Source organism: Carcharodon carcharias, chromosome 2 (assembly GCF_017639515.1).
Source record: "Carcharodon carcharias isolate sCarCar2 chromosome 2, sCarCar2.pri, whole genome shotgun sequence".
Lineage (NCBI taxonomy): Eukaryota > Metazoa > Chordata > Chondrichthyes > Lamniformes > Lamnidae > Carcharodon > Carcharodon carcharias.
The window spans coordinates 36,698,617-36,722,874 of record NC_054468.1 but is presented as its reverse complement, the minus strand read 5'-3'; the positions used below and the strand labels follow the sequence as shown (position 1 = coordinate 36,722,874).

General features: G+C 40.2%; 1 protein-coding gene across 1 annotated transcript; it reads right to left on the bottom strand.

Annotated features, from left to right (window-relative positions):
- Positions 1-807: 807 nt before the first annotated feature.
- Positions 808-11,800, bottom strand: LOC121287238 (phospholipid scramblase 2). Its single transcript, XM_041204936.1, has 7 exons — positions 11,389-11,800; positions 9,873-9,947; positions 9,113-9,305; positions 7,506-7,617; positions 5,578-5,677; positions 932-990; positions 808-834 (listed from the first exon to the last, which is right to left on the bottom strand). Exons 1-7 carry the CDS (start codon positions 11,798-11,800, stop codon positions 808-810), a joined length of 978 nt encoding a protein of 325 aa, XP_041060870.1.
- Between the last annotated feature and the right edge of the window lie 12,458 nt (positions 11,801-24,258).

Below are 24,258 nucleotides of genomic sequence, written 5' to 3'. Positions count from 1 at the left end.
GTGAGTTGCTGCACTGCATCTTGTATGTGGTACACACTGCTACCTCTGTGCATTGATGGTGTAGGGACTGAATGTCTAAGATGGTGAATAGGGTGCCAATCAACAGGGTTGCTTTGCCCTGGATGGTGGACAGGCTTTGGGGAGTCAGGAGGTGAGCTACTTGCCAAAGAATTCCCAGTCTCTGACTTGTTCTTGTGGCCCATTATTTATACGGCTAGTCCAGTTAAACTTTTGGTCAATGGTAACTTGCAGGATGTTGATAATGAGGGGATTCAGTGATAAAGGGGTATGCCATTGATTATCAAGGGGAGATGTTTAGATACTCTCTTGTTAGAGATGGTCATTGCCAGGCACAAAATGTCATAGACCTAAAATGTTAACTCTGTTTCTCTTTCCACAGATGTTGCCTGACCTGTAGAGTATTCCCAGCATTTTCTGTTTTTAGTTCAAATTTCCAGCATCTGCAGTATTCTGCCTTTTGATTTTAAAAAGTAATTTGTCTTATTTATTCTCAGATAACTTTTCTGAAGCCTTGTATTTTCCATTAAATTAATAATGTTTCAGATATTTTATTTTACACCAGAATTATATCCTTGTGCATGACTTAAGCTTCTCTCATGTATTCTGATCATCATAATACGAAAGATTTTTCAAATAAATATCTTGCTCTAAGTCAATTGTTTCAAACCACACAGGTATATTTACATTAACTGAAACATACTTTATTTTCATTATTTTGCACTTCCACAACATTTAAGCTGTTTTGTCAAGCAACCTTGATGGTGGGAATGGAAGAAATCTTGGAATTCAGCTCATTTCAAAGAACATGAAATTCTGTTTTAAAAAAAAAACAATGATTATGTATATGGGGAGGATAAACTAACTAATAACTTTAACACTGAAGTAAATTTTGATCATATTTACAACTTACGAGTAAGAAGGCAGCAGCTAGCAAAAGGACCTTTGCATTTGGATCCATGTTGATTGGAACTATATTTAAAAACAAAGTAAGTAAATGCACAAGGACCAGTTTTCAGTCAAATATCACAAGGCAACATCTCAATATGTGCATATAATATACAGCACAAATAAATTCAGTCTATTTGTGCTCTACTTCCCACCCTTCCTCATTTATCAGCACAGCCTTCTATTCCCTTTGTCATATGCATATCTAGCTTCCCTTTAAATACATCTGTACTATTCGCCTCAACTGCTCCATATGGAAGCAAGGTCCACACTCTTACCACTCAATTCGATTTCTTAATGATATCTTATATATTGATATCCTCTTTTTTTAAAAAAAACTTTCAAAGTTGTAAAGATCTTTCTGAGGTTACCCCTCCACATTCTCTTTTCAAGAAGAGAACCCAGCCTGTTCATCAATTCCTGATGGGTAAGCTTGAAGTTCTGCTGTCATTCTCGCAAATCATTTTTACACCTTTTCAATGTCTCTATGAAATTTTTATAACATAATGACCAGAACTGTACACAGCACACTGGGAGTAAGCTAACTAAGGTTTGATACAAGTTTAGCACAACTTCTCTACTTTTCCATTCTATGCCTATGGAAGTAAACCCTGGTGTTTAATTTGCTTTTTTATGGCCTTATTAATCTGCATCGCTACTTTTAGTGATCTTTGTATTTGTGCTCCCAGATCATATGCTCTACCCCAGTTAGTTTCTTATTTTCAAAGTAATATATGACCTCCTTATTTTTCTTACCAAAATGTAGCACCTCTCATCTGTGTTGAAATTAATTTGCCAGTTATATGTCCATTCTGCTAATTTCTTAATCTCAACATGTATTTGTACATCACTTTAAATTTTAACAATGAAGATTCCACAATGGAAAAAGATTGAAAATTGGTGTGTTATAATAGATGGAAGTACTTCTAAATCATAATGTCATACAGCATAGAGAGACCATGAGACTGATCGACTCTTTGAAGGAGCTATCCAAATACAGTAAAATTTCTGGTATACGGCATGTGCTGGGGATAGGTGGTGCCAGTTAAAAATGCCAGTTACCTAAGAGTTATGCATTTTTAACCAATCAGAAAGCCCTTGGGTGATCTCAAGGTGGTCCGGGTATTGAGGTCTTGCAAGAGGTGCCGGACCATGCAAATCGACTGAGCAGCACTGAGGGAACATGCAGTAGAACAGTGGGAGGCTGAGACTGGTGCGAGGGCAGATAACAACTATCCATGAGTTTGACAATTTTTAGTGGTTGTGTGATAGTGGGATTGAAGAAGAACAAGTATTAGTGCCAGCTTCTGTGGTGTGAGAGGCATCCCTAGTCAAAAAACAGACTGAAGAGAAATTCCAGTTAAGGCATTCCTGTTCAAGTGCCGGATAACACAAAGTTTACTGTAGCTCCATCATCTGCTTTTCCCCCATAGTTTTCAAGGTTTTCCTTTTCAAACATTTATCCAATTTTCTTTTGGATGTTATTGTTACATCTGCTTCCACTGCCCTTTCAGGCGGTGCATTCAAGATAATCATAAATGGTTGTGTAAAAGTAATAAAAGTTTTCCTCTTCCTTCATTTATTTATAATAATCTTAAATCTGTCTCTTTTTGGTTATTGGCCCTCCCACCATTGGAAACTGGTTTTCCTTATTTCCTCCAAAACCTTCCAAAATTTCAAAAACTTCTATTAAATCTCCCCTAAACCTTTACTGCTCTAAGGAGAAAATCCCAGCTTCTTTAATCTCTTCCAAGAATTTAAGCCCTTTATCCCTAGTACCATTCTTAGAAATCTCCTGTGTTCAGTTCTGTGTGGCAAACTGTGAGCATTTATTTTGCCGTGAAATTCTGCATAAAACAGCTGTCCATATATATTTGCAGTAAATATTCATCCTATTTGGTATTGCAACTTTTTGAATTATAAATAAGTATGTAAATGTCATTTCAGTGCACAAATCAGTGTTGTGGAACAATAAAAGTCCTTCACATCAGGGCATTAATATATGATTTTGCTATACTAGCATCGTTTGCCTCTAACACATATAAGTTGCCAAAGGCAAAAGGTTTCTTGTGTATCAATCTAGATATATTTTTAACTGACAAGGATTGCACGACTGGTGTATATTATAACCTTCCAAAGTGTTCTTACCTGAACCAAACCAGACTGTTTTTTGACTTCAGCATTCCTGGCAGAGAGCTCTGCATGCCAGAAAGACAAACCAGCAAATTAGGCACACACTATCCACTATTGTCTACCCAATAAAACAGATAGATGGGAAATTGTAGGTAGTGTTTGCCTGTTTTTCCAATATATTCTCCTTACAGACAAAGCTCTACATTGGGAATGCTCAAGAGGAAAATAGATTTATTGAAAATTGAAACTAGCAAGGTTGGAATAAAAATAGAAAATGAAGGATCATTAATCTGAAACATTGACACTGTTTCTTTCTCCACAGACGCTGCCAGACCTGTTGAGTATTTCCAGCATTCAAATTTTTCGGATTCCAGCATCTGCAGTATTTTGCCATTAAGGTTTATATTGGTTTCTATCTGGCAAAAGCCCCAACAAAAAGGCACAATATTAATTGTCCAATACATGAATATCATCACTTCTTAATAATTACATTTAGTCATTTGGTAGTACAGCATTTGAGTATTGCTGAAAAAAGACATTTTGTTGAAGCCTTTCGTCTTGCACTCATCAGGACAATCGCAAGAATACCAATGCCAGGGGAAGCAGCATGAGAAGACAGTGCTGATTGGTTGGCAAGTGGATTCTGTTTGGTAGAGGTATTGCCACGGAGAATGCACCAGTTAATGACAACTGACAGTTAACTACCAAACTTTGTTTGAAATTTAAACCAGGCAGCTTGATTCTGATTGGTCAAGCCATTGCCCTGAGGAATGAAAAAGCAAATGGCTATCACTTATAGTTTGTTTAGCTGAAACGGGCCCAAACGTGTGTACATGTTCTTTCTATCTGCAAAGAACAGGGCCCTGTGTATTAATATATGTAACTTCTCGTACAAGCAAATGCGCCACACTGCGAGCTCGTAAATTGGTTGTCAGCATAATTTTTAGCACAATGAGGATTATTTAGCAAATATTGCCCAATCGCGGAATCACATCTAATATTGGACACTGTTTTGAATTTTGCAAGCACGAGCCGGCTGGGTACAGCCTGTGCATTGCCTATTGTGAACAGCAGTTGGGACATGCTGTTTGATATGACCTGCCAGCCTACATACCTAGCTACCTAGCATCACATTAGCACTGCAATTCACATACCACATTACACATTTGTGTGATAGGCAGAATATCTTTTTGGCTTGATGGCAGCATCCTGTTAGTAGTGAATACCACTTGTGTCGCTACTACATAGTAGCAGGGTGAAACAGCTAGCTTCACCTGCTGCTCTAATTTTATTGTGCAAACTCATGAACTGGCCAAAGGCCGTCACTTTCGGCGCTAAAAAATGCCCAATCTACCCCTCATTACCCTGGAAGGACAAGATATATTAGAAATTTGAGCAACCAGATGAAGCTAGTTGTTTCACGCTGTTGTTATGCAGCAGCAACACGAGTGGTATCCGTCACTAACAGGCTGCTGCTGTCAAGCCAAAAAGATGTTCCCCTTATCACACCAATGAATAATGTGGTATATGAATTCAGTGCCAGTGTGATGCTGGGTATGTAGGCTGTACTTTCTAAAGACTGACGGATCATACCAAACAACTTGTCCCTTCTGTGTTCGCAGCGGGCAAGGTACACACTGTACCCAACCAGCCCGTGCTTGCAAAACTCAAAACACAGTGTCCGACATTAGATGTAATTCCGCGCTTGGACAACATTTGCTAAATACTCCTCAGAGTGCTAAAAGTTACACTGACAACCAATTTATGATTGTCAGTTGGGCTCGCAGTGTGGAGCATTTGCATGTACTGGAAGCTGCATATATTAATACACGGGAACCCTGTTCTTTGCAGATAGGAAGAACATATACACACATTGCCTCTGTTTTAGCTAAACAAAATAAGTGATAGCCATTTGCTGGTTCATTCCTCAGGGCAATGCCTTGACCAATCAGAATCAAGCTGCCTGGTTTAAATTTCAAACAATGCTTGGCAGTTAACTGTCAGCCACCATTAATTGGTACATTCTCCATGGCAACGTCTCTACCAAAGAGAATACACTTACCAACCAATCAGCACTCTCAAGCAGTATAAATTTGTTGCTTCCCCTGACATTGGTATTCTTGTGATTAATCTGATGACGAAAGGTTTTTACAAAATATCTTCTTTCAGCAACAATTACATTATTAAGGCCAATGTAACCATATCAAGCAGTCAACGAAGCATAGAAATGGCATTAAGCTGGTTGTAAAGGAACATCTGTGCTATAGCTTCTGCAACATTGCCTTGAGCTATGGGTTTTGCATAAGTTTATATTCCAAATGTTATTAATAAAAGAAAAGTTGATGCATTTTCATTGTGTATTCCTGTGTAAAACACAAGGTAAAGCATCAGGCCAAACAGTGTTATGTGACAAAAAACTTGAGCTTTATCAATAAATATTTCAACTTTTGTTAACTGCTCTTTATTAAATGTTCTTACAGTCCACACCAAAGTATTCATGATCCATGTTGTGTTCTGAATTGTACCCTTGCCACCGCTTCCAGATCAGTCCTAAATGGCTCCCAATCTTGGATGTAATCTGTAATGTAATTGACACTCGTTGTTTCTAGATGGAAATAGTAAGACTATTGTATTATCGACACCACAGAGGTTATTCTACAGATGTAAAATTACAGCACATCACATTTGTTCACAAGATTCTGGTAAACTATGTACAAAACCTGTGACTTTTAAAATTTTATTGTATCTAGTTTCTCTAATTTTAACTTGCAACAGATTTGTTGGTTTGTTAGCAATGTAAATTTATATGGCAAAATTCCTCCAAAAATTAATATGAAGAACAGAAGCTCTGCTTTTATTTCAAATGCCTCCAGTTCCAACAACTTTATGATCCTTTTAGATTGATTATCTAAGATGAGTTGATTATATTCCTATTTTTCTTTACATTTTAAAAAATCTTTAGCACGTGAGTTCACCAAAATCAATCTTTGAAAACTTAGTAGAGTGATTGGTATTGCTTTCTTTTAGAAAATCCCCAGTTTGATATTGCTTCTCAACATCTTTTAAAATTACTTCACTTTATTTACAGTAATACTGCAGGAAATTGCCATTATCATTGCCTGATTAGTTACAATATTAAAGGACAGTGTTGTTGTATTGATAAGCTTTGAACCAGTCTGCAGGCTCACTGAAATCTAAGGAAAGTATTGAAAATGGTTACGATGAACTCAATCTAGAAGTTCACACCTTCAAAAGGGAAGCAAGGTAAAAGTTTTTATGGTACATTTTGTTCTATGAACTCCTCCCAGTCATCTATTAAAAGCATTCAATTTCTTACCACAATAGTGACACATGTTAGACCTTACTTACTAAAGGGGAGGAACCGTGTGTGGTCTGAGAGAAGCATAATCTATTCTGGTGGGAATTATGATTTCTGACTAGACTTGGAGCCAATCTGGAGCAGCCTGACTATGGAAAATAAGTTGTGTGGAGGATACGCTGACTAAATGAAATTAGTTGCATATTTCTTGGTTAACACTAAATCAAAGTCAACCAGAACACAAATCAGAATTCTATTCCTTTTTCATTTGTTCATAGGATTTGAGCATTACTGGCCAGGCCAGCATTTATTGCCTTCAAGAAGGTGGCGGTGAGCCACCGCATTGAACTACTGCTGTCCGTGTAATGAAGGTCCACCACAGTGCTGAGGTTGGGTGTTGCAGGATTTAGGCCCAGCGCCCATGAAAGAATGGTGGTATAGTTCCATATCAGGCCGCTGTGTGACTTTAGGGAAGCTTGCAGCAGGTTCTCATGCACCTCATGCCCTTGTCCCTCTAACCAGTAGAGGTTGCGGATTTGGCAGGTGCTTGGAAGAATCCTTGGCAAATTGCTGCAGTGAATTTTGTGGTTGGTACACGTGGCAGCCACAGTGCACTAGTGGTCGAGAATGAGATTGTTTAAGGTGGTGGCTGAGGCAAATCAAGTGGGCTGCTTTGTCCTGGACAGTCGTAAGATTCTTTGTTGTTATTGGAGCTGCATTCATCCTGGCATGCGGATAGTATTCTTATGACTTGTCGATGGTGGAAAGGCCTTGGGGAATTGGGGAGTGAGTCACTTGCTGCAGAATACCCCGCCTATGACCCTTTCTAGTAGCCACAGTATTTATGTGCTGGTCTATTTCTAAGTTTCTGGTCAATTCTTTTGAACTCCAGGATATTGATGGTGGTAATGTTAATGCCAATGAATGGTTAGACACTCATTTGTTGGAAAGAATCATTTAGTTAAGTGGCAAGTAAAAACTTGTGCCACACATCAGAAAAATTCCCCCAACCTCTGTGAATTTTTATGTAATTTAGTTTTGAAAGATGTAGCAATGAGCATCAGTTAAATTATGTTGTGTTTTATACCTTAAATTCTTGATCCGAATAACAGCGGCAAGGACAACAGGGGCCATGAATTTTCATAATCCCGTGTCCATCCATGTCACAGATTTCCAGCAATGGGGTGAACATGCTCCACCTGCAGCCAGAGACACAAAGGGACATATTCACTTTAATTGCTTGGTTACACGGTCCAGCATTCCCAAAGTCAAATATTGCATGGATGGATACCAAAGTAAAGCTGTTTCAACACTGCTTTATCTCTACTCCTTCTTTTGAAAGCCATTACCAATTAATAAGCATCTTTGCACAATAGTTATAAAGTCACTCACAACTGGTTGAGTCAGTCCAAACTCATCTCACATAGATCCCTTACTGTCGGTGCAGAGAAGTCTTGTCATATCACTGATCTGTCTGTTTTTGTGCACAGGTAATGGGATAATTATAAAACTTCTAGAGCACTTAGTCATTCCCTCATAAAATTTAACATTCCTTTAACTAGCTACATTAACCTGCTGATTTTTTATTGGTGTAATAATAGGGCTGAAGATCATGCTGTAAATCAATTAGATTTTGTAATCAAAATGCAAATTAATAGTTCTGATTTAATTAGGTTTCATATGATCTGGTTGCATTAAATCAGTAACGGAATGTGATTTAATGTTGTGCTTTTGTAACGACAATAGCAACAACATGTATTTATATGGCACTTTTGACAAAATAAAACATTCCAAGTTGCTTCACAGGAGCATTGTCAAACAATTTGATATTGAGCTAAATAAGGAGATATTAGGGCAGATAACCAAAAGCTTGGTCAAAGAGTTAAGTTATAAGGAGTGTCTTAAAAGAGTATAGAGAGGCCGAGATATTTAGGGAGGGAATCCAGAGCTTAGGGTCATGGCAGCTTAAAGCATTGTCACCCACGGTGAAGAGATTAAAATTAGGGATGCTGAAGAGACCAGAATTGGAAGAGCGTAGGTATCCAGAGGGTTGGAGGAGGTTAAAGAGATAGGGAGGAGAAAGGCCATGTAGGGATTTGAAAAAATGGATGAGAGTTTTAGAATCAAGGCATTGCTTAACAGGGAACCAAAATTGGTCAGTGAGCAAAGGGGTGATAGGTGAACAGCACTCGATGTGAGTTAGGACACGGAATATAGTGTTTTAGATGGCCTCGGGTTTACAGAGGGTAGCATATGGGAGGCCTCTCAGGAGTGTAGTGGAATACTCAAGTCTAAAGCTAACAAAGACATGGATAAGGGTTTTAGCAGCAGATGAGCTAAGGCAAGGTCTAGCATTGTTATGGTGTGGCAATAGGCTGTCTTAGTATTGGCATGGATATGTGGTTGAAAGCTCATCACAGAATCAAACATGGCACCAAACTTGTGAATGGCCTGGTTAGCCTCAGGCAGTTACCAGGGAGTGGGGTAGAGTTGCTGGCAAGGCAATGGAGTTTGTGGTAGGGACTGAAGCCAATAGCTTCGATCTTCCCAATATTTAATTGGAAGAAATTTATAAAAGCATTTGAACCATACTGCTATAGCCTAAATTGAGTTGAAACAAATTAGACATATTGCTGCAAACAATTATTCTTGAACTGGCCTAAATAAATAGGAACAAAACATGTTTGGATTTACCTCTGCTTAATTGTGCCAATTTGTTCCTCCTGGGCATTGAACACATATATCTCCATTAGGCAGCATCCAAAACAACAGGCATCTACCCTGAAGGGTCTGGTAAAATGCAGTACCTCCTCTGATTGCAGGTTGTAGATCTTTATACAGCAGGATCGGGCTGCACCACACAAGTTCAAACACAGGCAAGAAGTAACTGAAGAAGAAATAAAACTGATGAAAGTTCATAAAAGGGTAAAATGTTCTTTCAAGTATTCTATGAACATTTTTTCCAGGTTTCAAATGAAAACTCTCGTGTGACTTTGCCTTCTTATACAACTCTTTTTGCAGAGTTCAGTGTTAAACTTTCAGGATTCCCAGAATTCTATAGAGTTCTATAATACGGTTCAGAAAGCATACAATGTTTCAGCTTCCCATTGTGGTTTGGAATATGCTACAGGGACTAAGACTCACTTACAAGAGTAGCCTGAAGCAGGGAAGCCAAAAATATCTCCCCCCCGACCCCACCCACAAAAAAATCCCAAGCACGAGAAGCAGTTTGAAGCCTGTAAGCAAAGGGATGCAAATCTAGTTGTCATTCTACCCTCAAAACTGTTCTTTTTTTCCATTTAGAGTATGGAATGTACCTCATGATACATCTACACCTTTTTCTGAGTATATTATGTTAGATTCGTTTCAGTTTCTCCTTTATTCATACAGTTTCTTTTCATCTGTGTGCAGTAATACTTTGCCTTTTTCATTACTGTGTTACCCAAAACATTACCTTCTGATGCCATGTACAGTTGTTCACCTTTTTGAGAGGTGATAATGTATGTTCTGCCAGGATCACAGATAAGCCCTAAAATAGAAATAGAGCAATGATAGGTTATCAGCAAGTGCCTTTGAAACTAAATATTAACTGCAATTCTACATTATTTGACCTTTATAGTGAAAAATGATCAAAACCAGTAATGAAGGTTTGTCATCTATTCATTCTCAACTTGCACAAGGCTGACATTTACTGTGTTTCCTTTGTTGATTTGTTAGTGATAGGTGGTGATGGGCCTACTTCATGAACTTCTAGCTTAAAGCAACATAATAACTTCCCTCTTGAAGTGGCCTAACAAGTTAAGAATCAACCACAATGGTGTGGGACTGGAGTTACATTAAAACTAGATTCGGTGAGAACAGTAGATTTCCTTCCCTAAAGGACATTGGTCTATGAGCTGGGGTTTTACAACAATCAGACAGTATCATGTCACTTTAATTGATACTAGCTTTTAATTTCCAGTTTGTTTAAATGAAATTCAAATCTTTACATTGTCATGATAGGATTTGAAATTGTATTCACTGGATTATTGGCCCATGACTTTGCATTACTAACCCAGAAACACAATGACCAAATTATTTCATAATGGTGTTACTGTTAAAAAAAAGCAACGAGTTTGATACTAAAACGATCACCTAAAATTGAACTTTATGTAATCTGCTTCAAAAATATGTTCTGATCTCTTCAGCTATCCATCGCAAACAATATCCCACATTTTTTGTAGTTGTGTCATTATTCACTATCCTCTATCCATGCTGCAAATGTTTACTACCCTAATCCCCCAAATACTCACTCCCCCAAAACTTTCTGCCTTTCCAATTACTCATTGCCACCCCCTGCCCCTACTCATTTTTCTACTCACAGTATGGAATATGCTCATTCACATCCTGAAACTATTCACAATCCCCACATAATAGTAGGGAGTGGGGGCATGAGGGCCTGGGAGGTTTGGCTTGGTGGGCAAAAGGAACGGATGGAAGCAGCAAAAGAAGCTGGACAGATGGTGTCCCTCTTGATGGCAATGAAGCCTATGTGCTAATGGAATTTGTTATTAGATGTTGGGGACCAGGGAAGAGGCTCCTCTTACTTTTCAAAACGCCTGCCTTGTTATCACAACCCATGTTCAAAAGCATCCTTTCTTTGAACACTGCTAAATAAAAAATTGTACTATTTTTGCTTGACTTCTTCATCCACGCTTTTTGTAATCTTTCCTAACTCTCCTACTACAATTTGGTATGTGCTTTTCTACATTACACTGCATTAAAAGTGCTACATAAATATAAATTGTTAATAAATATATCCTTAGTTTTGAGTATACTACATTTTATGCAACCTGATGTGACTCCTAAAACCAAAATTCAATTTGTAACTCAGTTCTCTACCATTTCTCTATGGTTTACAACTATCTAAACACTAATTCTATACATGCATGCTGCACAAAGTAACTGATATAAGAAAATTACTTACACACCTTGGTGCTCAGCCTTTGCAGTGATACATAGCTGATGGAGTTTGCGGAGTGGTTGCAGTCCATGGAAATTCTGCATTGTCCCTTGCTCTCTTATGTCCTTAGGGAGTGAAGGGGTGTGAAAAGCAGTCTCTATCCACTCTTCTTTCTTCGAATTATTAAATTGCATCCCACAGGAAGTCTCTTCTTTTACTTTCTCAAAATCTCCATCAGCGGTTTTCTCCTCCAGAACTTTTGATTTTTCTGAATTAATCCTAATAGGGTGCTGCCGTATAGCACCTGAAAGTGTTATATTATCCAATGGTTCTTCAGTTCCTTTATTCCTCTTTCCTTTCAATCTACCTAACACATTTTCAATGTGTTTTTCCCTTTCTAAAAGTCCAAAAGGGACAGGTTGTGTGGTTACTGCAGACATTTCTGCCTGCTTCTTCACACTTGTTTCAAAAATGCTCTCTAACTCGCTATCAGATTACCAGAGTTACCATCACAACACACCGGATTTTCATTGTTTTTATAATAAAGGATTCACTCAAGCAAAAAGTAGAATCCTTTCTCGGAGGGTAACAGTAACACTAACAAAGCCTTTAAGAAAAGCAAGAGAACACTGAATACATTAGAATAAATTTGGGCCAGAGAAAACATTCCCAGGAAATTCAGTTCAATTTCACAAGACGGGGAGGTAAAGTAAGTTTACACACTTAACTATAGGACAATTGGGAGTCAATACTGAGAGCAAAATTCTATGAAAACCTAGCTGATGGAACATATCATCTGTATTCTATGTTTGCCTTTATATTCATAAAGTTTGTCAATGGCTTTTTAATTCAGCCAGTGCACTTGCATCTGACTTCTGGGTTTCCCAACCAATTGGGCATGATGACAGCCCACATTAGTCTATTTCAACTTCACTTTTTAAAGGGACCTAGTGAGGATCGGAGTTGAGGTATGGCTGAGGTTTTCATACAGAAATGGAAGCTTTTGAAATTAAGTCACAATGCAACATGGCATCTTTCTTTGATGAGTTTCCGGACATGCAGCTCCAGGCTATAAGGGCCTGCAGGCAGATTTTGTTCCCTGTGGATGGGAGGAAGAAGCCTGCCTCTAAAAACGAGCAAGCATGGTTGCAATTAACAGGGGAGGTCTGTGGCAGGCATGCGATGCCGTGCTCCTGGATAGAGTGCTGCAACAGGTTCAATGACCCAATCAGGGCAGGAAGATGAGTGGTTTGGCACATTCAACTACACCCTGATGTGTGTCTAACTCCAACCTCCTCATTTTGCCCTTCTGAGTCTTCTGCACATCACGCCTCATACTAACAGACCTTGCATGTGTACCTATATCTCTTTGTTTAGGCACCTCCTCATTCCCCATCTAACCAGCAAAAACTGACATTCACCCTCACACTTATCCCTCACAGTTACCCTCTTAAAACATCCCATTGTTAATGATCATCTTTCCTTGTAAGAGAAAAGAACACTGGAAGAGGCAAAGAGGCCCTTCAGTCATCTCTACTTTGATAAACGTGGAGGAGGATGGGCTGGAGATAAGCCCTGTTTCAGAATGCCTGGCCATTAGAGATGGGGACCTCCTAGCTACTGATGACAGAATTAAATGTCACCCAGCAACATGGCATGCAGTTGTCATGTTCTGGCAATACTTTCAAAAACGGAACACAAAAAGGCTGTTAAAATGGCTGCTGAAAATCATGTGACCTTTGACATTTGAGCTACAGACAGTACCCAGTTTCAAGTGAATACCTAATTAAATATGGACATTCACAGCCATGCAGAATTCACACATCTCTTTGTTTAAAGATCGACAAACACAAAAAGACCATAGAACCTCCAGTTTGCCTGTTTCCAGGGTTCACCCTGAATAAAAGAGGAGATCAAAACTCGGTGGCAGATGGGAGTGAATGGACACTCTAACATTCCTCTGTATTATAATGGTTATCCCCATCCAAACGAGATTGGGTGAATCTCAAAGGTGTTAAACCACAACACAGGACATTGGAATCCACATAAATACCACCCCTTATTTGGAAAGGACTTTGATCTTGTGAAAGTCATGTGGTAAGACAGTCATGTCTACTGTCTGCTTTTAAAAAATCAGCACAAGCTGTTTTCAGGCAGTTCCAAGAAAAAAAAAATCAGATTAATGGTGGTTCAGTGGTCAGAAAGCCAGACCATGAACTAACTGCAACTCACCAGACAGCCAAGTTTATTAACGGCAATGATTTGAAAGTGGGAGATCCCAACAGATAGGACTCCCCCATCTTGTTCCAACTTCAAATTCACTTGAGAACCAATCTCCTAGAAAGTTAACTATGAGGAATTCACAGCCTGCTGAGAAGCCTTCGCTTTACAAGACTCCAATTTCAACATTAAAACATCAAAATAAACTGTAGGCTTGTCTTGTGAGAGACTAAGATAATTATGAACTGTAGAATTATATTACCTTCACCTGTAGCTATTCTTTGTGTGTGTCAGACGAGAATGTGAGATATCGCATTTAAATTTGGGGTAAGTATATGAGAATGAATAACCTTCTTTAGTTTAAAACCCACAAAAGCTTGCTGCTGAAGATATTTAATTGACATACACTCCAAGGGGTAAGAAAATACACACCACCTTCACGAGAAACATACTGATCATGGGCAATAGAACATTCTATCCATGACAGGGCACTAACTTTTGATATCAATAAGCAATGAGAAATGATAATGTGCACAATGATGACTTAGACCGCTCTAACCCTGTCAGTTCTAATTCATGTTTGTCATTTCCTACAGAACCCTCAAGCTCTGTTCAGTTGGAGCAAATGCTGAGCCTTGGGTGTCGTTGATAAAGCAGACAATTCTGGAGCAACTGCAGAAATTTGTCAGGTTCTGTCTGCATTTTCAGCTACACTGTACATGATTAGTGAGAGATTGGAGGAGTCGGCCTCTAGCATGAGTGCCACGATGCCTCAGGCCTTCATGCTGATGTCTGCATCCATGGAAAGAGTGGCCGCCTGCATGGATCATCATAATAGTCATAATAGTAAACTGCACATGCAGAATGTCACCATAAGCAGGATTGAGAAAACCATTGCCTTGCCTATTTAGTGCTTCACCGCAAGTGCAGCAAAGTGCTCTCCAACTATTGGCCAGCAAATACGTACAGGTGGGCCTTGAGATGGAAGATGGAGAAATTTGGGAGAGAATTATAGTTACATGGAAAAATATGGGTTGATAAGGAAGAGCCAGCATAGACTTCCAAAGGGGAAATCATGTTTAACTAACTTGCTGGAGCTTATTAAAGAGGTAACAGAAATGGTCAATGAGGTTCATGCTGTTGATGTGGTGTACACGGACTTTCAAGAGGCATTTGATACAGTGCCACACAACAGACTTATAATGAAAGTTATTGCTCATGGAATAAAAGCAACAGTAGCAACATGGATACAAAATTTGTTGGAAAATAGGAAGCAGAGAGCAATGCTCAATGGATATTTTTTGAGCTGGAGGAAGGTTTGTAGTGGAGTTCCCCAGGGGTTGGTATTGGGACACCTGCTTTCCTGATGAATATTAATGATCTAGATCTTGGAGTGCAGGGGAAAATTTCAAAATTTAAGGATAATACAGAACTTGGGAGTATTGTGAACTGCAAGGAGGATGGTGTGGAACTTCAAGAGGACATAGACAAGTTGGTGAAGTGGGCAGATAGGTGGCAGATGAAGTTCAGTGCGGAGAAGTGTGAGGTGATGCATTTTGGTAGGAAGAATGTGGACAGGCAATATAAAATAAGGGGTGACATTTTGAAGGGGGTGTAGGAGCAGAAAGACCTGGGCATATATGTGCATAAATCATTGAAGGTGGCTGGACAGGTGGAGAGAGAAGTTAATAAAGCATATAGTATCCTGGGCTTTATTAATAGGAGCATAGAGTACAAAAGCAGGGAGGTTATGCTGAATTTATGTAAGACACTCATTAGACCTCAGCTGGACTATTGTGCACAGTTCTGGGCACCTCATTATAGGAAGGATGTGAACACATTGGAGAAAATGCAGAAGAGGTTTACAAGAATGGTTCCAGGGATGAGGAACTTCAGCTATGAGGATGGATTGGAGCGATAGAGATTGTTCTCCTTGGAGAGAAGAAGGCTAAGAAGAGATTTGATAGGGATGTTCAAAGTCATGAGGGGGCTGGAAAGAATAGATGGGGAGAGCCTGTTCCTGCTTGTAAAAGGATCAAGAACAAGAAGGCACAGCTTTAAAGTGATTTGCAAAAGAAGCAAATATGATATGTGAAAAATCTTGTTCACATAACGAACGGTTCAGGTTTGGAATGCACTTCATGGAAGAGTAGTGGAGGTAGGTTCAGGCAAGGCATTCAAGAGGGCATTAGATGATTATTTGAATAGAAACAATGTGCAAGGGTACAGGGAAAAGGCAGGGCCATGGCATTAGCTCATAATGGTCATTTGGAGAGCAGGTGCAGACACAATGGACCAAATGGCCTCCTTTTGTGCTGTTAAAATTCTCTGATTCTGTGAAAGGGGATATAGAAATGGAACTGCTCAAAGTGCTTCCACTTTTGATCTCTTGCCCTCCTCTCTACCTTAGTCAAACCCCAATATGTCCCCTCCTATCCTGATGGCCAAGCCTGCCCTTGAACAGGTGCAGGTGAGCAGTGTTTGGCAGGGCCCTCCTGGGCTTAAGAGGATGTTGGTGAAAAGCATCTCAGCAGTCAGCACAAGACTGCAAATAGCCTAACTTGGGCTTTGCTGAAGCTAGAGATTACATGTGTAAAGGTGTAGAAAATGGAAGATAGTGAATTTTTAGTTGCACATTGGAATCAGCTTAAGTGTTTAACATGCTGTTATATTACTCTTTCATGTTTATGCACCATAAAATTTATTTTAGTACTTTATTGTGCCCATTTTTGCCTGCTACCTGTCAAGTTGCCTTCTATCTCATGAAGAATGGTGTGACAGGAGTTAATAACAAGTAAAGGGTGTCTCTAAAAGAGATAGATTGTTGATTGTGAGGTGCTTTGGGTTGGGGGCTAGGGACCCTGTGAGTTTGGAACTTGTGTGCCGGATAGCTGCACCGCCTCGGTTTAGGTAAATTATGCCTGAACCAGGCTGTCCTGGGCATCCCTGGCAGCTATGTATGCAGCTACTGGTGCCGCCACATTATGTTCTCCCTCCTCTTCCTCCTCCAATGAGGCAGAACACTCATCCCCTTCCTCCTCCTGCAGATCCAATCCTTGCTGCTGCATTATGTTTTGCGAGGCACGGAAGAGGACTATCATTCTGGATACCCTGGCAAGTGTGTACAGATCTGACCAGGCATCTGAATCACATCTTCAGCACCCAGATTGCTTGCTGTAGAACAATCATATTATTAATAACAATGGTAGTCAGGTTTTTTTTTACCTTTCCTGAGTGTCATTATTTGGTCTACTCACAGTTGTCGTTAGCCACATTTAAAAAATTCTTTCTGTGGGCATCATTGGCTAGTTCAGCATTTGTTGCCCATCCCTAATTGCCCTTGAGAAGGTGGCGGTGAACTGTCTTCTTGAACTGCTGCAGTACATGCAGTGTAGGGAGGGAATTCCAGGATTTTGACCCAGAGACAGTGAAGGAACGGCGATGTAGTTCCAAGTCAAGACGCTGTGTGTCTTGGAGGGGAACTTGCAGGGTGTGGCATTCCCATGCATCTGCTGTCTTTGCCTTTCCAGGTGGTAGAGGTTCCAGGTTTGGAAGGTGCTCTTGAAGGAGCCTTGGCAAGTTGTTGCAGTGCATCTGTAGATGGTGCACTCTGCTGCTACTGTGCATTGGTATACATCTTCCGAGGTAGCCCTTGTCCTCAAGGAGCCATCCACTAACTCAAGTTTGAGGTGTGAATACCTCAGGATGGCCTGACTGGTGCTGGATGAATGATCATGGTAGCTTACTGGAAATCTCCAGTGTAATTCCAGGGAGAGTCCATGGTGATCAGGGGTGCTTTGATTGCCATATATGTGTTGTCGATGCTTTCCTGGAGCTCTGGAAAGCCAGCTAGGGTGGCAAGGTTTGAGCACCCAGTCATTCTAACTGGCTGCATCAGTTAAGAATTGCACTAATGTACCAGTCCTGGCAAACAGGGCATCGGTCACATGTGAGATTCACTTGTGGGCAGCAGATTGTGAAATTCTACAACTATCACCAGTAAATGCCTGGAGGGAGCCAGAGGTGACGAAATTAAGAGCTGTGGTGAGTTTGACTCCCTGCCTGTCTCACTGGGGGTTTCCAGTGTGCTACAGATCGTGCTCAGGTTAAAGGCGGAGGTCAGCTGGTTCCTGCCAGATTCCCAACACAACAACTGTTTCAACTGTTTTAACCAGCTGTCCAGTCTCAAACCCACCCACCTTGTCGGGTTAAAACTCTCCCATAATTACTATAAGCTTACAAAGCTTCCAATAACAGCAATATTGAGCTATGAAAAAAGACAAATTCTGGCAAAATTCCTGCAAAGTTAAAAATAGTCCTTTGTCTATCTGGATCAAGAACATATAGAGAAAGGAGTATCCCCGTAAGGTGAGCTGAACCAAAATATATCTGGCTGCTCCTTGGACCAAAGTGAAAAATCTAATAATTGAGGCCAGAACCGGCCCTCTTAAGCCTTAAACAATCAGCATGGTTCACACTTTATACTGAACAACAGGGCAGGAAATAATTCATTTATTTAGCTGACTCTAAAGTGTCTAGAGTCTAAACCTTTAGCCAATTACTGTGAACTACCCAATCTTAAATCAGCAAAACTAAAATAAGAAAAATTCTGGCAATGCCTGAACATCAGGTTACATTATTTTATGCCATGATGATGAGTGACATTTTTCCAAGCCTCCTCAAAGATGCTGATCGGCACTAAATATTGGAGAAGCTGAACTGAGGTGACTGTTGATCACTAGTGAAGCAGCATTTGGATTTTAAGCAGCTCTGGGCACTTTATCTTCAAAAGGACATTGGGCTGGATTACACTCTGAGGGTGGGCTCTCTGTGCCCCATCGTAATTATTGGAGGCAAGCCCATCTCCACATGGTCAACTCACTCACTTTAATTTTTCAGTCAATGGCATTTTAATTAGTATGAGACAGAACTGCTGCCAATCTCCAGGAGTGTGTCCTGCTTCATTGACCTGCTGGCCAATTGGAGGCCAACACTCTGTGCCACACCACGACTGGTGACTACCATTGGTGTTGCAAGAGGCCTGCACCCAAAACCAGGTAAATCTGGGATCTCACCAAGGTCGGGTTCACAGGCCCCTGAAAGAGGGGTGGGATGCCATAATGGACAAGATGTGGTGGGAGTGGGTGATGGAAGGTGGGGAGGCAAAACTGTGAGGGAGGCCTCCGATTAGCACAAGGGATCCAGGAAAGAATCATCCTCCTTTCATTGATCAGCAGTCCGCAGTTTTAAACCTACATGTCAGGCATAGGCCTTTCTCACCAACCATTATATGCGCATTAATTGGGCATTAGTTGCCCACCTAAGGACCTCAATTGGGGCACAGGCAGGCCTTCTCCAGTGAAATTGTGGCCCAGGTGATGGCATAGGAATCTAATTTACGGGTCCACCTGCCTGTTTGCCCAACCACGGGTGGCCTGTAAGATTCAGCCCATTGATTTGAGGAAGATAGTTCATAAAGAAACTTCTGGTGCTGAGGTCCTTGCTGTTTGTTGTGTACTTAAATGATTTGGACTTAAATGTAGGGGGTATGATGAAGAAGTTTGCGGATGACACAAAAATTGGTAGGGTGGTAAATAGTGAGGAGGATAGCCATAAACTACAGGAGGGTCTCAATGGACTAGTCAGGTAGGCAGAGCAGAGGCAAAGCATGCTTGTGACAGTTCATGAATTTCCTGATAACTTTTAACACTTTTTCCATGATTGATCTATGATTTTCTCAAAAGATTGCCAATATAAATTCACATCTATAACCACAATAACTGGAATATTTAAAATCTTTAGCTGAACCTTAAAAACTGAGTAATGGAATTCCAAAGTTGATTTCCAATTTAATGTACCAGTATATCTTCCAAGAACTACAACTGAACACAGCTGTAGAATTCCAAATTGAGCCCTTCCAGATAATTATGTGTATCCCTATCAACAGAATCTGAGTGCACTATTCTTTAGACTCTGAAAAGTACCAGTTCATTATGATGATGTGAGCAAGTGCAGATCTTGCTGAGTGCTGGGCAAGCTGAAGAAAATATAGTGAAGAAACTTAGTTCATAACAATAGTTTGCATTGCCCCCCTCCACCGCCCCCCCAATCAAGCAACTGAACTGAAAGAACAGAATAACAAAATAGAAGCAAATATCGTAAAGCCATGTTTTTGTTTGAAGCAAAAATGCTCAGTTTACTGAAAAAAAGCTACTTCTATTGTTCAAAGTACTAGGTTTCTCAAAATTTATAATGAACAAAATATTTGTTTCTTCCATTGTAAAATTGATTTCTCATCCATTTGCTGCATCCAGTAAAGTTAGCAAGTAACCTAATCTCGAGCTCGTAGTAACCAACTGCTAAGAGGTGAGTGGGTGAATTACCCTGATGTATTCTTTCTCTTTAGGAAAGTGCTTACTTTCCCTCTAACGGGATAGTTAAGTTTGGGGTCTACATCAAGTGTTGGAATGCACATTGTGCCACTCCTTGACACAGTGCAATGGAACCACATCGCAGTATATTTCACTCTGAACTGCAGAGAAAGGAATACTGACCCTATAAATTTAATTAGAAAGGTATCATATCAGTAGCTATCCAGTGACTTTATTTGTGGCTTAATATTCTTTCATTTCAAATGCAATTAGGCTATTAATAATATGTATATTTATTGAATAGTGGATGAGCAGGTATATGTCTATCATAGACATAACCACACAAAATGTTGTTTGGAGCTAATATAAAGAAGGCTGGAAGGGACAGCCTAGAAAAAATGTACTCCTTTCAGTTCGATAGAGGCAATTTTAATCCAACTTCACATGTGGAAACTGGGCAGCTGGGCAGATGCAATCAGTTGGGTGACTTTCCCGTCAATGTCACATATGGATCCTGCATCTTCAATTTTAACTTGCTCTTCTGAGCAGACAGCAGGAGCACCTGCTGAAGACTCTGGGATCAACAGAAGATGTACTGCTTTTTAAAAAATGTTGTCCAAATTACACTTTGAACTGAATGTGTCTGTCTCTACCACTGATGGAATCAAATTGTAACATTGATCTTAAAGCATATTTTAAATATAAGTTAATATAATTAAGCATGGAATAATTTATAATCTGGTGAGCTACTGCCAGTTACATAGCATCGTGTGAAATATAATCAAAGCAAACTTTGGTACAAGGCAAAATAAAAATTATTTGGTGCATAATTATATAAAGAGTTCTCAAAATGAATGCTAATATATAGGTTTTGAAACAGCACAGCTTTTTTTGGCAGCATCAGCTATTTGATTTTCTTTCAGGAATTGTAAGTTCTGGAATTCAGTATATCTTCTTTTGGCTGCAGTGGATATAACAAAAACATTTTTCACATCTTGTTCATAAATGTATATGTGTGCCGTACACATGTCCATGTGTATAGTGCAGTGTTGGTGTTTATGTATCTATGGCTATGTATATGTCCAAGCACAGATGCGTGCACATTATTTTATAGGTGTATATATGTCAAAGATAATTTTGCCTATATTTTGAAAAATACTTTGCTGGATTACTTTGCAGGAATGGGGTAAAAGTTCACTTGTCCATTGTTAAGTGATTTTTGCATCATAGCAGAGCAGCAGCATCATTCCACAATCAGCTCCTAATCTGACTCCAGAACACTTCATAGAGTCAATGACTGTCTTGTGTTTAACACTGTGTGATTATAATTGTAGAATAGTGTCACATCAGATTTTTAAGACTGTTGTGAACTCCAGAATATTTAATAGAAATAAGCAGAAATAGCCATTTGGTAGTACAGAACTTGAGCATTGCTGTAAAAAAAGAGATATGTTGAAGCTTTTCGTCTTGCACTCATTAGGACACTTAGCAAGAATACCAATTGAGTGCAGCCTTGGCAAATGGAGTGAAGCTGAAGAAACTGAGTGCAGACTTGGAGTTTGGTGAAAGGAGGAGTTTAAAGTGTTAATATTGTTCTTAAATTTTGCTCTTAAAACCTAATCTAGCCTAATTAGCAAAAACTGGAAAGTACTGTGTAAGCAGGCTAAATTCTTTTATTCTTGCAGCTTAGATAGGGTAAGCTCACTCTCTGCTGTGAGAACTGAATAGTTAATTAGCTAACTGGTGGAAACTGGTTACTCCAGCCCCAATTCAGTTGGCTATAAATACAGGCCACTTTAATGCAGCCTTGGCAAACAAAGTGTAGCTGAGGAAACTAAGTGCAGACTTAGAGCTTGGTGGGAGGGGAAATTTAGTGCAAGTGGGGGGTGAGGGGATTACCTTTCTCACCCTGTAGGAACTAGTTTTTTCCTTTCCAGGGAAAGTAGCAGGCTGTTTGGCGAGTATCTGATGTGTAGCTACGGTCTAGTCTATTGCTAAGGTTATACAAATTAGTGAAAAAGTTAATAAATACATAAAAGCAACATAAATAAATGGATAATATAATTAAGTAATTATTGAAAACACATTAAGGATGGCAGGATAGGTGATATGTCAAGGCTGCAGAATGTGGGAACTCCTGGATAACATTGTGATCCAGGGCAAACACACCTGCAGTAAGTGTTTGTGGCTTGATAAATTTTGGTTCAGAGTCATTGAGCTGGAGGCTGAGCTGCAGACTCTGAGATACATCAGGGAGGGGGAAAATTACCTTGATGCTTGTACCAGGAGACGGTCATACCACTGAGGATGGGGTTTTCTTATTTGATACATGCAGGTAGGAAATATACAGTAAATGGCAGAACCTTTAAGTGCATCGACGGGCAGAGGGATCTGGGTGTACAGTTCTACAGTTCACTGAAAGTGGAAACGCAGGTGGATAAGGTAGTCAGGAAGGCATATGGCATGCTTGCCTTCATTGGCAGGGGTATTGAGTTTAAAAGCTGGGAAGTCATGCTGCAGCTGTGTAGAACCTTGGTTAAGCCACACTTGGAATATTGCGTGCAATTCTGGTCACCACATTACCAGAAGGATATGGAGGCGTTGGAGAGGTTGCAGAGGAGGTTTACCAGGATGCTGCCTGGTCTGGACGTTATTAGCTATGAGGAGAGGTTGGAGAAACTTGGATTGTTCTCACTAGAGTGACGGAGATTGAGGGGTGACTTGATGGAAGTTTACAAAATTATGAGTGGCATGGACAGGGTAGATTGTCAGAAGCTTTTTCCCAGGGTGGAAGAGTAGGGGACATAGATTTAAGGTGAAAGGAGAAAACTTTAGAGGAGATGTGTGCGGCAAGTTTTTTACGCAGTGTCTGGAATTCGCTGACAGAGGAGGTGGTGGAAGCAGGTACGATAGTGGTGTTTAAGAGGCAGCTTGACAAATACATGAATAGGATGGGAATAGAGGGATACGGACCTCGGAAGTGCAAAATGTTTTAGTTTGACAGGTAATATGATCGGCGCAGGCTTGGAGGGCCGAAGGGCCTGTTCCTGTGCTGTACTTTTCTTTGTTTTTTGTTCTTTGTTTGATCAGTGGTCAGGGACAGGAGGGTGTGACTATGAGTGAGGCAGGTGAGGGGACCCAGAGGGCAGGAGTGTGAGCCTCTACAATTATCCAATAGGTTTGAGGTTATCTCAGCTTGTTTGGATGAGAGTGGGGACTGCAGAGTGGATGAGCAAACTGACCATGACACTGTGGTACAGGAAGCCATTCAAGTTGGGGAAGCAAAAAGGAATGTAGTCGTAGTAGTGGACAGTATAGTGAGGGAGATTGACATCATTCTCTGCAGCAAAGAACGAGAGCCCAGACGTCTGTGTTGCCTACCCAGCACCAGGAATCGGGACATCTGCTCAAGGCTGGAGAGGAACTTGCAGTGGGACGGGAAGGATCCGGTTGTCGTGGTCCATGTAGGTACCAATGACATAGGTAGAACTAGGAAAGACGTTCTGCATAGAGAGAGTATGAGGAGCTAGGCACTAAATTGAAAAGCGGAACTTCAAAGGTTATAATCTCTGGATTATTACCTAAACTGTGTGCAAATTGGCATAGGGTACAAAAAATTAGAGAGATGAACATGTAATTCAAAGACTAGCATGGGAGAAGTGGGTTTCAGTTTGTGGAGCACTGGCATCAGTACTGGGGAAAGTGGGGGCTGTACTGTTGGGATGGTTTACACCTGAAGTGTGCGTGGGACAAGTGTTTTTGAGAGCCACATAACTAGGGAAGTAGAGAGGGTTTAAATTAAATAGTGGGGCAGGAATCAAATATTGAAAGATGTGGTATATCAAAGAGTAGAGACAAGGTAAGAGAGGAGAATGAGGGTCGAAGAATGGCAGGAAGGGGCAGAGAGAAAAAAACTAAGAATGCGCCAAGAATCAAGACTAGATGTCACAAAAATAACAAAAAGACAAAACTAAAGGCTCTGTATCTGTGCATAGCATTCATAACAAGGTAAATGAAATGCACATTGAAGTAAACAAATATGATCTGATAGCCATAACAGAGACATGGCTGCAGGATGACAAGAATTGTGTCCTGAACATTGAGGAGTATATGACCTTCAAGAAGAATAGGTAGCTAGGTAAGGGTGGAGGGGTAGCACTGTTAATCAAGGATGGCATTTTTGCAATAGTTAGAGATGACCTTGGTTTGGGAGATCAGGATGTAGTATCAGTTTGGGTGAAGATGAGGAATAGTAGGGGAAAGAAGTCACTAGTGGGAATGGTCTACAGACCCCCTAACAGTAACCA

Bases quoted from the DNA above. Each gene is read 5' to 3' on its own strand.
- LOC121287238 (XM_041204936.1), bottom strand. From the start codon at position 11,800: ATGTCTGCAGTAACCACACAACCTGTCCCTTTTGGACTTTTAGAAAGG. The intron at 9,306-9,872 runs GTAATGTTTTGG...TTTCTTCTTCAG, and splicing joins ACTGTACATGGCATCAGAAG to TTACTTCTTGCCTGTGTTTG. The intron at 835-931 runs GTAAGTTGTAAA...TTTTTAAAACAG, and splicing joins TAGCTGCTGCCTTCTTACTC to AATTTCATGTTCTTTGAAAT.